The sequence below is a fragment of the Gopherus flavomarginatus genome, chromosome 1 (assembly GCF_025201925.1).
Source record: "Gopherus flavomarginatus isolate rGopFla2 chromosome 1, rGopFla2.mat.asm, whole genome shotgun sequence".
NCBI classification, from domain to species: Eukaryota; Metazoa; Chordata; order Testudines; family Testudinidae; genus Gopherus; species Gopherus flavomarginatus.
In genome coordinates, this window is record NC_066617.1 from 272,194,178 (window position 1) to 272,210,000 (window position 15,823).

General features: G+C 39.7%; 1 protein-coding gene across 1 annotated transcript in view; it reads right to left on the bottom strand.

Annotated features, from left to right (window-relative positions):
* Positions 1-15,823, bottom strand: part of IPO5 (importin 5) — an 88,078-nt gene that overhangs the window by 59,082 nt on the left and 13,173 nt on the right. The window contains exons 6-13 of the mRNA XM_050952272.1: positions 12,317-12,439; positions 12,119-12,239; positions 7,748-7,835; positions 6,835-6,941; positions 3,318-3,442; positions 3,140-3,229; positions 2,890-3,063; positions 2,337-2,555 (exon numbers count right to left, since the gene is read on the bottom strand). Coding sequence (XP_050808229.1) covers positions 2,337-2,555; positions 2,890-3,063; positions 3,140-3,229; positions 3,318-3,442; positions 6,835-6,941; positions 7,748-7,835; positions 12,119-12,239; positions 12,317-12,439 — 1,047 coding nt within the window. The remainder of the gene's footprint in view (positions 1-2,336; positions 2,556-2,889; positions 3,064-3,139; positions 3,230-3,317; positions 3,443-6,834; positions 6,942-7,747; positions 7,836-12,118; positions 12,240-12,316; positions 12,440-15,823) is intronic.

Consider the following 15,823-nt stretch of genomic DNA (forward strand, 5'->3'; position numbering starts at 1 on the left):
AGGAGACCAGCGGGAGTGGGGAGGAGGGTGCAATTAGTGCATGGGGGACAGACTAGGTGGGGGGGACTGGTGGCAGTTCTTTGACAGGGGGGCTAAATATTGGGGAACAGTCCATGGATAGGGTGGGGTAAGTGCTAGGAGGCAGTCCGAGTGCATGGAAGGGCAGTCCCTGGGCGGGGCCGGTCTGCCCTGCACACGCAACCCTGTCTTTGCCAGGCAGGCATGTGTGCCAGCCCAGTAGTTTTTTTGTTCGGTTGGTTGGTTTTGAGTTTGTTTTTTTTTTTTTTTTGGGGGGGGGGAAGGAAAAACAAACAGTCTCTGCCTGAGGGGGGCCCCCGCACCAGAAAGGGCTTCCCATCTTTCTAGGCAGGCTCTGCAGCCATGCTCTCCAGGTGCTCAGCCACACTGCCAGCAGCAGCACAGAAATGAAGGTGGCAATACTCCATTGCCATGCCATCTTCCGGTAAATTCAATAATTTTAACAATTAATTAATGTTTTGACTTATTTTGGTAATTTGGTAAAAATCTACCAAGAACATTTTTAGTGTTGAAATGAAAGGTACTATATCAATTTGAATCATATTGTTGTCATAACAAATACTGAAAAAATGTTTTTAGATGTACATATAGTGTGTACGTATATATTGTGTGGATGCAGCCCACAATGGTAAATAGGTTGAGAACCAATGCTCTAAAGCACAGATTGGCAACCTTTGGCACATGGCTCGCCAGGGTAAGCACTCTGGCAGGATGGGCCAGTTTGTTTACCTCCTGCATCCGCAGGTTCGGCCGATTGCGGCTCCAACTGGCTGTGGTTCACCGCTCTAGGCCAATGGGGGCTGTGGGAAGCGGTACAGGCTGAGGGATGTGCTGTCCAACGCTTCCCACCATCCCCCATTGGCCTGGAGCACGGAGCTGCGATCAGCCAAACCTGTGGATGCAGCAGGTAAACAAACCGGCCCGGCCCACCATGGTGCTTACCCTGGTGAGCCGCGTGCCAAAGGTTGCTGATCCCTGCTCTAACATAAAGCTAGTTGGCTTCTCCTTCTGCAGAGAGCATATTGGATTGGGAGGCATGAGACTCAAGTTTTATTACAAATCACCATATGGCCCTCATTTTTCTTGCAGATGGAGATAGTATTTATGCCCCTTTATGAAGTGGATTGAGAATGAAGATAAAAAGCACTTATAATTCTAATTCTTAGCATTTATACAGAAAGACATGGGAAGCCAAACTTCCTAGGAGTGTTTTTCCTGTCTATTCTGATTTCACTCCAGAATCAGAAGAAGCTGGCAGCACTAGCTAGTAAACATTCTGAATGTCAGACATCTTGAGTACAGAGAATATACACACAACCTACAGCACATTCTATCCTTACACTGAACTCATCACCATACTATCTGAGCAACTTCTAGTAGTGCTTTAAGCAACATGACTACATGTCATGTTTGTGTTCTCAGCTGCTCCCCACATTATCCACCTGATTCAAGGAATACAATATAATTGCAGTTATCTGAAAATCCTTGTTATTCAAATCTAGTTTCCCCTATATAGCCCTAGTAGTTAACAGCACTTCCGTTTATCCAAATGCCCAGATATCTGAAAATTTCAGCTGTCCCTTAGGCCACTTGGATAAATGACAGTGTACTATATAATATTCCTACACTCCTTCCCATAATTATTTGCTGCAACTTCACTGTCAGTTTCATTTGGGTTCTTACATAAAGAATACCGAACAAACAATCAGCCAACTGCAAACCAGTTCTGGTGGCACTACCAGAAGCGCATGGAAAGCTATGAAAGTTAATGTTTTCAGATACCTGCTTTAAAACACCCAAAACACAAACTAAGCTTCATATGCCAATATTTTAAATTAAAATATTTAATAAGGGCCAGGGAACAGGAAGAGAAAATGATCTGCTCCCTTTTCCAAAGGTTACAAAGCCTTATCTTCCTTTTAGAATCCTGGATTTATGCAATAGGAAAAGCTCCACCCACACATAAGGCCATGTCAGACAAAGCTGCCCATCCTAAGAATCAGGGTCTAACATTATGGAGAATATATCATACTTCTGAATCTAGCAAAGATTAAATTACAAGGTAGTAATCTTTGAAATACAGCATAAAAGACCAACATGAGGCACAGAACTAAAACCATTCAAATGAAGCCAGCTGAAATATTTACCTCCCCAGTTAAAGGAACTTGGAAGTATGACAGACAACAACAAATCTGAAGGCTGAGCAGTCAGTGCAACATAGAATTATGTGAAAAGGCTTTAAAAAAAATAGATTCTCTTTGACTTGACAGTTAACAGTATGTATCTTAAAGACTTACCTTTTCCTTACCAACAGCAAGGCCAATTAGGCTGATGCATTCAATAGTTTTTCCTCTTAAAAGTCTAAGTTCTTTCTGTACAGCATTCTCAACAATGTGTTTTAGAGAGGGCATAAATAAGTCATAGTAAGGAACAAATTTCTCCTCTGCTGTATCTGCAACTGATGCAATGGAAGTCACAACTTGTTCCAAAACCAGTTTAGTGCCTTTCTGTATTAACTTTGGGATAAAAAAAAAGAAAGATGGTTACGCCACTTACAATTTTCAATTAAATTTTGTTCCACCTCCAAATGTGGGTTTTGTACAGATTATAATTCTGAAAATATTGTTGTAGTCTACATATCACTATTTACAATGTTCGGTTTTTGATACTGATGGGTACTGAATGCGAATTTCATATCAGCTTTTTTTTTTTTTTTTTTTTACACACACACACACACACACACACACCAAAAAATTACTGTAGGATAATAAATGTGTTTTGCAAACTTGACAGAAGACTTTAGCAAAGCAATTAAAAAAATACACCCCTAAATCATTAAGCATATTATACCTCCTGCAATTTAATCACCATGGTGGAATGAAGATGCTTCACTAAATTATCCAGATAGGGAATAAGCAGTGATTTCGGACAATCTTCAGTAAAGTTAATGAGTGCAGCAGCTGCATGAGCCTGAACACGCTGGTTGTCCTGATCTTCCATGGTTTGCAGAAGAGCTGCAATTACCTACAACAGAATAGTTAATGTTCAGAACAAGTTTCCAAATGAAACAAAAATTTATCTTGGATTGTCTATTACTTGCCTTCTCGTGGAATTTCTTTTGGAAACCAGGGGCAAAGTCTGTAGCCATTTGTCCAACTGCATTACAGGCTGCATATCTCACTCTTGGATGCTGAAATAACATTCCCCTCAAATAGTAAGTGTTTATAAAAGCAGAAGTTAAATGACAAATTTTGATCTATCAACTGCATTAAACTTACAGGATCCTGGAGGAAAAGTAAAACGAAGTTAACTATCTCATTTAGAATTCCCTCCATCTGTTGATGACAACCTTCTCCAATAGCTGACAGAGCCATCAAACCAGCATGCCTGTATTTCCAATCAGCTGTGTAAGAAGACATTACATGGAAAATAAGGTATCCATTTTGGAAAATAAGAATAGGGAAAGACAGGAATACAGAAGGTCTCATTTTAAAACTGTAAAAGAGCACGTCTGGATACTTAATCTACACATGTCAGAACTGCTCCCTCCCAACCCTGCATGTACCCAGACATCTTTTTCTTCTGGCTAGTTTGAGGAAATCGGGGACAAATCCTTCTGCCCAAAACTGAACACAGAAATTCTAAACTATTGATCCCTCATCCCTAGTGTTACTGTCTGGAAATAGTTAAATAAGTCAACTAGGAAAGGTTCAGGAAAAGACATCTTTCATTTCGCTACCAGTGATTTCCATACCCTTGTGCATGCCCCTCTTCTACAGTGTTTGAAAGAGAAAAAAAAAAATCTAGGTAAGAGAGCACTGAACATTCCAATTTAAAGACAAGAAGAATTCCCCCCCTCCCGTCCCTCCTCCCACACACCAACTTTCTAATGTCATCATGTACCCTATTCAATCCTCCTATCAACAGATATGGATTTAGGAATTTAACGTTCACTCTTTTTAAAATGTTTGGCCTATTAGCGTGGACTGACACTGACCTCCATCTCTCCTTAACAGCTTTCCTTTCGAGTGGAGAATATGCATTAACAATACCCTTTTGCCCACAATGATCTTCCTTATACTACAACAAAGAGGGTTTGAAAAATAGAACATACAAGGAAAGATACAGCCAAATCTGTCAAACATCCTACTCTTTCCCTGCTTTGCTGTAGGAAGAAGGTAGACAAAGACTCCGCCTGACACCAAAAGTCAAGAATTTTGAATTAGTGATACCAGGTCTCTACTGCTACAACTTGTAAAGGGCACTTTGGCTCTTACTACCACTATCCGTAATGCTACTCTCACACACATCTACTCAATTATGAGATAGTTTGGGATAGTATGAAGGTCCGTTTTTGTTACTTGCTGTAAAGCATTGTACCATATACTCCACAGTACTATGCAGCACCAGAGTAAAGAGCTACCTGCAGCTCTCCCAACCCAAATAAATTAGTCAAGTAAAAAATATTTAGTTACTTCAACATCTGGCTTTTTTTTTTTTTTAAACCACTGTACTCTGGTCAGACATATTATAGTGAGGTAAAGTGGACTATCCACTACCACTACGCTACTGTTTCATAAACCCCAGTAGTCTAGATGGCTGATCTTTCTTCTATACCATAGAAAATATAAAGGATAATGTAAATATAGTAATTGTGTAGTACCAATCCACCACTCACAGGATTGTCCTAAACAGACACAAGATAAAAGTTTCCAACTCCTGCAAACTTAACCAATCTACCACCACTATAGACTGGAATTCTAGTTGCAGCTTGCTTCATTATAAGCAAAAGATGGTAGGATTTGCATCATACAGCTAGCCTAGAAAGTGCTAGTTCTGATAGTGGATGCTGGGAAGCAGTAGTTAGTGCTTTCATCTTTGCTGCTGCTCAAGTTCACTGCTTTTTCCTAATTCATTAAGATCACATTGCATGTCTTCCTTCCAACTCGCTGCTAATAGTATGCATGCCTGCATGCATTCATTCATGTGATATCAGGAGAAATGATACTTAAACCTGTTGGGGGCTCACATTCTGGCATCCCACCCCGAGGAGAAAACTTTCAACCTTAAATTTATGTAAGGAAAGTTTGTGAGAAAAGACTGGAACTTTACTTCTAAAGAAGTGAAACAAAAACTATTTGTAGTTCATCTTTAACAGTTGATTAAATAAGGAATTTTTGAAGTTTTAGTATCAGAAAACCTTGCCGTCTCTCCTCTATTCCCTGTCTGCAAACAAGAGCCCTCCCCTCCTATTAGCTTACCAATGCCACTTCACCGAATAAATATTGCAACAGGCTCTCCTTCCCAGCACAGCACGCGCCTCATGTGCCTCACCTATCACTATAGCTCAACCCAGATTGCTGCATCCCTGCTCAATGGAAGGATCAGGGCATACTGACTAGCAAGTCAGTTGAGAATGAGTGCTTCCAACTCTTATGAGACCCAGCCCCCAACCTCCAAGGGGCTACATAAAGACTCTAGGTACCTGCTACTTCTGAAGGTATTGAACACCAAAAGATTAATCAGTTTCCAAAATATCCAAGCAGTTTTGTACAATGAATAACTTTCATTTCAGAAATTAAACAGCACAAGAAGGCACCAGTAGTTTGAGACTTAGATGACATTCAAATCTAGTGTTGCCCACTATAGCTGTATACCTTGATGTGGAGTATTATCTACTGACACTAAAATGTTTATCAGGGTGCAAAAATGAAGAATGGCTTTCAGGTGTGTTCTGACTGGTGTTAATGTTATTAAAGTAGGAGAGGATACCCAGGAGGTCTGGGCCTTCTTCAACCCATATGCCTGGCTGTTCAAATTCGGCATGCCTTCTAAGGTGCAATAAACCAAAATGTGCAAAATATGATTAATGAGCAATCCTGTTGCACAATCAAACATTATGGATACTTGGAAGTGAGGAGAAGATAGATGGCTGGCCAGGGTGTATGGAGGATCCACACTACTATAAGGTGGATCAGTATGGCAAAACCCAACTTGAACACCATAGTGGTTACTACCGTATTTCAATGTGTGATTTGTTCTTATCCATGTATGAGCTCTGCACCTTAATATGTTTTTTTTTTTAAATCAGTGTGCCTTTTTTTTTTAATGCTTGTGAAAAAATAGGATTGAGATGCTTGCAGACTAGAGTCCTGTAAAGTTAGAGGATTGGAAGAGGCAGTTTACACAGCCTCAAAATGCCTTAGCAAGATGCCCAAACTCTAAACTGGAGGGACTGTCTCTCTAAAAAAGATAAAAAAAAGAAGTCAGTATCCAAAATAACCCTTGGTGCTGTCTGCAGAGGATGCCAGAAGTGTCAATTACCAATTGTGACAATCTGTAGCACATTTATCTAGCCAAACTCATCCTCAATATTCTACTGAATTAGTGGGAAATTTCATACTGCTCATATGCAGTGAGTATTTCTAAAACTCAAAAGTCCTATATAGATCAAAATTCTTCAATGTAACAGACATTTTCCCTCATTTATGACTAAATCCAGAGAAAGTCTGAAGTTTTAAAGCGAAGCTGTTGAGGTTACTTCACTACTTTTAATAAAATAGTTCCTCTATTCTTGGCCACTGAAAGCGGAATACATTCATCACATTAGACAGATTTTTGAAATTCATTTTGGATAAAAAATAAATTACAAGTCTATCTATGATACCAGAGTTTTATATTCACCTATTAATAATACAAAAGGATAATTAACAGAAAGCGCTACGTAGCTGAACAGGCCTTTACAAATATAATTATTCAAGCTAAGACTCTAAAACGATACATCAAGTTACTTACGATTCTGGAGCATTTGCATAATATGTTCTTTAATCATAGGAAGAACAAGTTTCCCTCCAAGGCCACATGCCATTCTGTCCAACGCACTCTCACCAGCAACTGCATTGCTAAAGTTAGTGTTTAAAAAAGAAGAGAGTCATGATTAATTCAAAGTCTAGGGTAAAAAGTCAACAGGTCCAACAGTTCATTCGAAAAGTGTATGAGGAAATACACTTTTTCCAATCTCTGAATGTGAATGATCCCTGCAAGCAAATAAAGTTTAAGTTTGAATGCTGAAAGATATAAATGCTTATATTTAGAGTCTTTCAGTTATAAAGAAACATTTATTTACACCGAAAGCTAGTTATTCAAATAATATAGATAGATCTAGATCTAGATAGATCTATAGACCCATATAGATATACACCTCTACCCCAATACAACACTGTCCTCGGGAGCCAAAAAAATCTTACCGCCTTCTATCAAACTTGCTTTGACCTGCCGGAGTGCGCAGTCCCCCCCACCCCACCAGAGCACTGCTTTACTGCATTATATCTGAATTAGTGTTATATCAGGGTAGAGGTGTATATATAAAAAACAAACAAATTGCTACTTCTGCTCACTCTCCCTTTTAGCATTATTCCTGTCCAAGAATAAACTGCTTCTGATCCTTTTCCTTCCGACACCAGTAATGTAATTCTAGACCTCTAAATTATTTTCTGCCAGTTGTGGTGCCAATTTATATCACAAGGCTTCTATTTTCACTTCCACTATCTGTAAAAAGGAGAAATGTGTGTGCTGCTGCTGGTAGTAGTGGACAGGCAGAGCGTGGGAATGCAGGATGCAAACAAACTGCCTCCCCATCTTGCAAACACCCAGGTCACCTGTATGCTATGGGGTTTCTTTTAATTGAGACAGTTGGTTTGTCAAATACCTGTCAAAATCATCATCTTCAAGCTCATCTGCATTTGCCCAATCTTCATCTTCTTCTAAGTCAACCATCATTGCTAACATCTGAGGAACTAAATACAAAATGAAAACCTGATAGTCATCCCAATTAAATTACAGTATACTAAAGTAACATTTAATCTATAGCACTGAATGAGTTTAGGAGAGGACATTCTTCAGAACATTTTGTTTCATATGCAGTAAAAACAATGGACTAGAAATTAGGAATACCCTTTCATTACCAAAAATAAATTACAACAGAGTTCTTCTTCAGAATTTTAATTTGCAAAGGTCAAGATCACATTGATAAAGTAAAGGCTGTCAACAGCCATTGGAAAGGTTTGTCAAATATTTCTAAACATGGCATTAGAGTTAAGATGTGCTTGGACTGATTTATGGAAACTTTGACAAGGAATCCTTCAAATTTTGGCCAATAAAAAAGTCTGATGACTGACTACAGAAGACCATTTCCCTGTTTTCCTGCCCTCCATGATGAGCTCTGGGTGCACAGACAGTATACCTGGCATAGATGAAAACTTAAAAAGCTATTGACTGAAATATAGCAAACAGACGAGTAAGTAATTCTCAATGGCTGTACATATTTAGATTTTAAATCATCTTGACAACCTGATCACCTGTTTTGGATCGCAGGTGTGTAGCCCTTCTGTTCTGCTTTGTCTTCTTTTTGAACAAAGAAGATACAAGCCCTTTAGAAATGGGCTTTTACCACAGAAAGTACCCTAGAACTTTCAGAAGAGCTCAAGATATGAAGAACCTCGGACACTTAATCCATCGATTGTCAATTTGTTCACCCCTGCATTTGAAAAATGGAAGTTTACTCTGTAAATATGGAACCTTAGCTTCTAAATAGCTACACCCTCATCACCACAGTATCTGAATGTCTTCCATTAAACAACATGACTAACTTCTGTCACTTGCTGCTCTGCCTCTCAAGAGAATTGTGTATGCAGTGTAATGTTTGGTAGGGTTTTTATTTGTTTACACATTATGTACATGTGGCTATGTTTATATTAGAGACAGCAAGAAACCTGCCTTGCAATTTGAATGAGAGGTAGTATGTCTGTGAGGACTTCTGCCCTAAGGGCTATCAAACTGGGGGACCCAGAGGAACCTTCAGGGGCAGGGTGCTGTGAGGCCCAGACCAGCCCCAATGGGGGGCAGGGAGGGAGCACCACTCACACCTTCCCTGCCCCCAGCTCTGCTCCAGTCCCACCCACAGCCACATCCCTAGCTCCTGCCCTGCTCCCAGCCTCAGCAATGTTCCCCGCCTAAGGCCAAGGCTGGGGCAGGAGCGGAACTGCACCTGGCTGAGGGCCCAGCTGTCAGCCCCTGCTGCAGTTCTGCTCAGCCTCTGGCCACAGTTTCAGCTTCACTCCCGGCCCCAGCCTTCTTACCCCAGGCTGCGTCTCCCCCCAAGCCCCAGCGGAGGGGGGGGAGACAACCCCTCAAAAGTTTGGGGACAACTGCCTTAAGGAGTTAGTTACAGTCTTAGACAAGCTGCTGAGAAAGCGCTCTTGCATCGACAAACATCACTCATAGTAAAAAGTTCAACTGTACCCAATGAGCAGTTTTCAGCCACAGTCCTCATCCTGGAGCTTTATGCCATCTTTTAGAAAGGTTGGGCCCAGGTCATTGCATGCCTTGAAGATAAGGACCACAACCTTAAACTTTACTTTATATTGTATGGAAGCCAGCACAGAACACACAAAACTTGTTTCATGTGCTCACAATAGCCTGTGCTGCTGAGGAGGCATGCTGTGGCATTCCAACCTTGCTCGTGTTTTGCTGATGGCTTCATACCAAAGTATATACTGCATTGCTGTGGTCCACAGAGGAGGTGATGCAGGAGTGTACACCAAGGCCAGGTCAACATCCACCAGGATGGGACAGTCTCCTAGCAAACTGTATTACAAGAGAAGTTGACTTGACATAACCTGCAGCCATCTTGCGTACTTAGCCCCATGGGCAGGAAGCAAGGACACCACGTAGGATTAATTCAGCCCTGCTTAGGCAGACAAGACAGCCACACAAACTGCAGAGTGTTACTAACAGGATATTTACAGTGAAAGGACAGAAAACAGACCTAGATTTGGGTATCTGCATTTGTAAATTTCTTGCTGAAGCTGCTTGGCTGATAAGTAGAATGAATTATTATTCGCAGCTGCTAGGTAAGATTGTTAGCCTATTATGAGTTGTGCTTGGTCTAGAGAACCTATAAAAAGTTTAGTTAGAGAGTGTACTTTGGAGAAGCTTGGGAGAAGTCTGAGAAGATTTTTACGAGCTAGGAGACTGACACCTAACTCCCCAGTGGCTAGGAGAAAGGTTGAGCACTGGTAACCTGTTACTATAACTTTATACCACCTCAGGCTTTGGATAGCTATAGTCTGAAGTGCTTCACATCTAGACTCCTGCTAGTTTTGATGTGTGCTTTATACTCAATAAAAACAAGGATTGTTGGGTGGAAGCACTCTTGTGCATACCAATAATTTATCAGATACAGGTGCTGAGTCACCCACTGACTTATTTTATAATGGAGATAGCCTATCTCCTAGAACTGGAAGGGACCTTGAAAGGTCATGAAGTCCAGCTCCCTGCCTTCACTAGCAGGACCAAGTAATGATTTTGTCCCAGATCCCTAAGTGGCCCCCCCAAAGACTGAACTCACAACCCTGGGTTTAGCAGGCCAATGTTCAAACCACTGAGCTATCCCTCCCCTCTTGACACTGCCTGGAAAACAGATTAGTTACCACAGCTTTGGGTTTAGATAACCCCAGGTAACAAATAGAGATGCTGTGAGAGAACCTGGCAAAGAACCCAGGAGCACTCAGGCTATATACTGAGTTAACCAATTGTGGATATGTACAGTAAGCCAAAAGAAATTGCACTGTGTCTACAAAATTCTCAAAGTGCTTTAATCTGCCCACCTAGCTAACCTCTTGCATACCCAACCAAAGTTTGAATGTGATGGACTATCAGAAACCTGTGTGTGAAGGCACTAAAAGTAAGCTGCTTCAAAGGATTATACCTGAGATGATAGGCTTTTCAAGCACACATGTGCATGACTTGTAAGCATACATATGCAGTAGCGTGGAGGCTTATACACCACTGTTCAAATCCAGATAAAATCAGAATCTCAACCATACATTGTCACTGGCACCAAGACTCAAAGATTCCAAAAACCTGGAAGAGTATAAATGACTCTAGCGAATGGTTTAAAACATTTAAGCCTACTGAGAATAGTAACATTTAATATAAAGGACTCCTGAAAAACACTTCTATAAAAGGCTTGCTTTTCATGCACACTATGTAGAAGTGCTTTGCTTTGCTTTATAAATAAATAAATAAATAAATAAATAAATAAATAAATAAAATAAAAGATGGCCAATCCTAATTTTTTACTGTCTTCCTAGATGATTAACATCTCTTAAACAGTTACGAGCATAAAACAGCACTTTTCAAACTTGCAGGAGAATAAAATAGCAAGTTGCCTTTATGTAATTTCCAGAGACTTAGTATATGGTGCACCAAAATCTATTCAACTACCAGTGTGTGGGGAAAAAAGTCTCAGAGAGCATGACTTGTTTATTTCAATGCTCTGTCTGCTCACAAAAAAAATCTGATAGGTGGAGCAAAATGAATTTAGTTATCCATATAAAAACAGTACTCTGTTGTTGGGTTGTCCAGCCAAGAAAGTTATTTTTAGTATCCAAAAGTGTGTGCCACGCTTTAGAGAGGCATAGTGCCTGTCTTAGAGGTTTACAATCTACATTTTAATCAGTATTTTGGATTGAAACTTAACCCCATATTTAAGCATCTGAATAAAACTGCTTGATCTTCAAAGATGCAGCATAACCACAACTCCCATTAACAGGGAACCGGGGGCTCTTAGCATTTGGAAAAATGAGGCCACTTAGGTGCCTAAACAGAAGCTGTGAATTTAGGACTTTAGTAGTTCAGGTATCCATAGTTGGGTTTGTATAGTGCAAAAGTTTGGACTGCATCTAGTGACTGCTAATTAAAAACACATCAAATGTTTTCCCCAATATCACTTTCCCTGTAAGCATTTGCTGTAGTTGCTACAGAAGTGTTATGCAGCTGCAGATTGGAGGCATTCACAAAATTATGAGAGAGAAGGAAAAACAGCTCAAAGTTGCCAAGAAGTGGCCTTCACCAAGAGTTTTGGGAAACTGATTTAGGGGCTTGCAGATGGTGATAAATGTTTTGCAACGCTGAAAGTCTAGCGAGGTTATTGTGCTAGTTAACACATAGGACATTGGTTTAGCATTTTCAAAAGGAGGCAAGTTATTTAATAGATAAACAGGAGTATTTTACTTACTAGCTTGTGCAACAATGTTGGTATGTCTTCTCAGCATAGCAGCAGCAGTTTCTGATAGCGTCACTATTACTTCCAGGGCCAGCTGACGTTGCATGTTATTGAGATTGGTGTCTCCACACAACTGCCAGGATTAAAGCTGAATGGTTAGACCAAAAGTTTAACAAATGAAAATTTGCTCTCAGTAATTTCCAGATTTACCTTCAGGCTTAGCTGTAATGTTGGTTCTAAGTGTGGACGTAAATATTTCGGAACAGTATCTGCAATCTCTACAAGGGATTTTAGAACGGAGTCATCATTTTGGTAACAGGAGTCATTTACAGCCTATAAAAAAATTAGGATGAAATTAAAATATTTGCTTTTTACTGATGCTACGAAAACACTGTTGTGAAGAGATTCTGCAAAAACATTAATTCAGGCTGTTTACTGGAGTTAAAGTTTATGAGGTCTATTTCTTGTGTGTGAGACTAGCTCCCGCTGGTGTTAATATAAGCAGAGCCAACACGATGGGAGGAGACAGACACTTACCTTCATAAAATCAAACCATAACAGTAAGTCAGTAGTGCTCAAATGGAAAAAATTGCATTTTAGCAGTTTAACAGGTATAACTCCCAAAAAGCATGTCTAATACTTCAAACATCTTACTAACTAGTAACTGAAGGTTATTGAAGGTAATCCGCAAGGGAAAAAAAAAATTCATGCTCATTCTGTTTCTCTGTTCTATAAATGCAGCTTTAAAGATAAAACAACAACTTAGAAATACCAGGGATATCAAGCTTATTCTTCCTTGCTTTTGCTGGAGAATCTGAAATTACAATGGGACTCTTGTTAGCCCTCAACTGAAGGGCATGGGAATGGAAAATATATTCAAAATTTTGTAAAGACATCCTAACCAACCAGCAACTGTCTAAAGTTATATGTTAAAAATTTAACGTTAAGTAAAACTTCCTTGCCTTTCAATTGGTTAGACAGTGTTCTCTTGACCCTGTAGTATCAAAATCCCCCTAGTTCTTCAGTCATGTTTAGGTTCTTCCAGGAAAAATAGGGCAATATGATCTGAATTTCTAAGGTAAACACAAGTCTTTTGCTCTTTTTATCTTAAAAAAGGCACTTTGGTTCCTTTGGCAGTCACCGCTTGTTGTATTTGGTAATTGTATTTGGGTGTTCAATATATAATACAGTATTGCTTTTCAACATAATTAGGATCTCAACAGTTTAAATTCCATCATGGAAGATACTGCTTAGTCCAGACAGGTCATCATTAGTTAGTACGCTCCACCCGTCTGGCCCTGGCATTTGTATAATGTACACAGGGATTTTTCTTCATTTTTCAGTGATTAAGTCCTACTTGTCCATCCATTGCAAGTTTGAGCAGCTGTACAGCAAAAAGTCAATATTTTCAAACCTGGTATCTGAAATCACATGCCCAAATTCATATTCTACATTAAATATAAATGGCCTAGTTAGTTTTCGGAAGTACTGAGCACCCAAATCACTAAAAAGTCAATTGGAGGTGCGGGTTCCTCATTTCCTTTGAAAGTCAGAAAGTTCTTGTATTTAGCAGCTCATCTGTGAATTAAGGAGCTGAACTTCAAATTATACTTTTTTCAAGCCTTGATATCTAAAGACCTAACTGGTCATCCAGAACATGTCACTGGTGTCCAAAGCCAAGCTTTAATCATGGTTATAACATTTCAAATCCTTCCCACTAGCCAATCAGTAGAATGAACTTCAACAGCAGCAGAATTCTTTTCTAGCTGCTTCCAAAGGTCATCCACAACTATCCCAACACTTCTCATTTCCTATTTATAACCAGGGATCTACATATTCTGTTTACCATACCCATAGAATCCATCCTTACCACAAAACTGTGGACTAGAATGAGTTTTCAATTACAAATATGTAGCCATCCCTTAAGGTTGCAAAGGAAATCTTGAAATCATGAACCACATGCAATCAATATAGCGTTTGCTGAATCTTGAGAAGGCCTCAAACTGAAGCTCTGAGGGGGTAAACTGCACACATGCATCCAAACAGGTCTGAAAACTAAAGATGGCAAACGGCCTATCTGTGTCTGTATTAACTACTTTACTGCTTAACATTTTAGTATGAACAGGATGATTATCCCACAATTCCTTCTTGCTTCTTTCCACTGGCCGAAAGCCCTAATTGTATCATATTCAGCTACTAAAACAATTATGTTGTCAAAACAAAATCTGACAGGCAACTGAAACTCTTGAGTAAAAAACTGATTTCAGTATCAAACAAACAGGTGTTCCTGTATTCATTTCCACAGTTAAAACATGCTCAATTTTTCATTTAAATGAAGCTGCTACAGAATTTCCAGTCTGCTGCAGAAGGTAGGAATCTTGGCAGAAAATTTAGGTTCAACTTATCAGAGTAAAGGAGGCTATGTTTACAGCTTCAATTGCCTGCAGCAACAAGTAGTCATCCTCCTGACCCTAGCAACAAAGGTTACCTTAATCCCTCTTATCCTACTCTGAACTGCACTATGCAATATGAATGGCACGAAACTCAGTATGGCTGCTACAATCACTGTACCAAACATGCTATTACCTGCTTCCTTTTATAAAACCATCTGTACCATACTACCTGACCAAGTAGAGCTCAATCTACTCCATTTAGCTTTTCCTCAAACTATATACCCTTTAACTCCAACTCCTGCACAGCTTTATCCCTTTCAAAACAAACATAAGCCAGCTTGAATCACAAGTGAGTTTCCATTCTGATCCTCTAGAGCCAGAAGAGACCAAAAGAACATTTGGTTTGACCTGTGTGTCACAGGCCATTGAATTTTACCCAGTTAATCCTGTATTGAGCCCCACAGCTTCTGTTTGACTAAAGCATATCTTATAGAAAGGCATCCAGTCTTAAGACTTCAAAAGACAGAATCCACCATTTCCCTTCATATTTTGTTCTAATGGCTAATTTCTTTCACTGTTAACTGACATTTCTAATTTGAATTTGTCTGGCTTCAGCTTCCAGCCACTGACTCTTGTTATGCCTTTCTCTGCTAGGCTAAAGAGCTCTTATAATACCTGGTATTTTCTCTCAGCAAAGGTTTTTTCATATACAAATCAAGTCCTCTCTCAAGCTTATTGATAAGGAGCTCAATCTGTTTAGTTTAAGTCTCACTGTAAGAAATTTTTTTTCCCCCAAGCCCACAAGTCATTTTGTGGCTCTTTTCTGAGCTCCAAGTTTTCAACATCCTTTTAAAAATATGGACATCAGAACTGAACACAGTATTCCAGTATCAATCTCGCCAGTGCCAGAACAATAAAATAATTTCCCTACTCCAACTCACTATTCCCTTATTTATACATCCAAGGATGACATTAGCCTTTTTTGCCACAACCTTCTATTAGAAGCTCATGTTCAGTTGCTTTTCTGCTATGACCCCTAAATCTTTTCCAGAATCACTGCTTTCTAGGATACACTCCCATTCCTTGTTCCTACATGGATGACCTTGCACTTGGCTGTATTAAATATTCTGTACGAACTGGCAGACCTTGCCAAGTGATCTAGATTGCTCTGTATGACTGTCTTATCCCCACTTATCACGCAATCTGTGAGCCATCAGCAGCAAATGTTACTGGCAACGATTTCATATTTTCTTCCAGATAACTGAAAGACTCAGACAGTATCGGTCCTAGAACCAATTCCTGCAACATCCCATGAGGAATACGC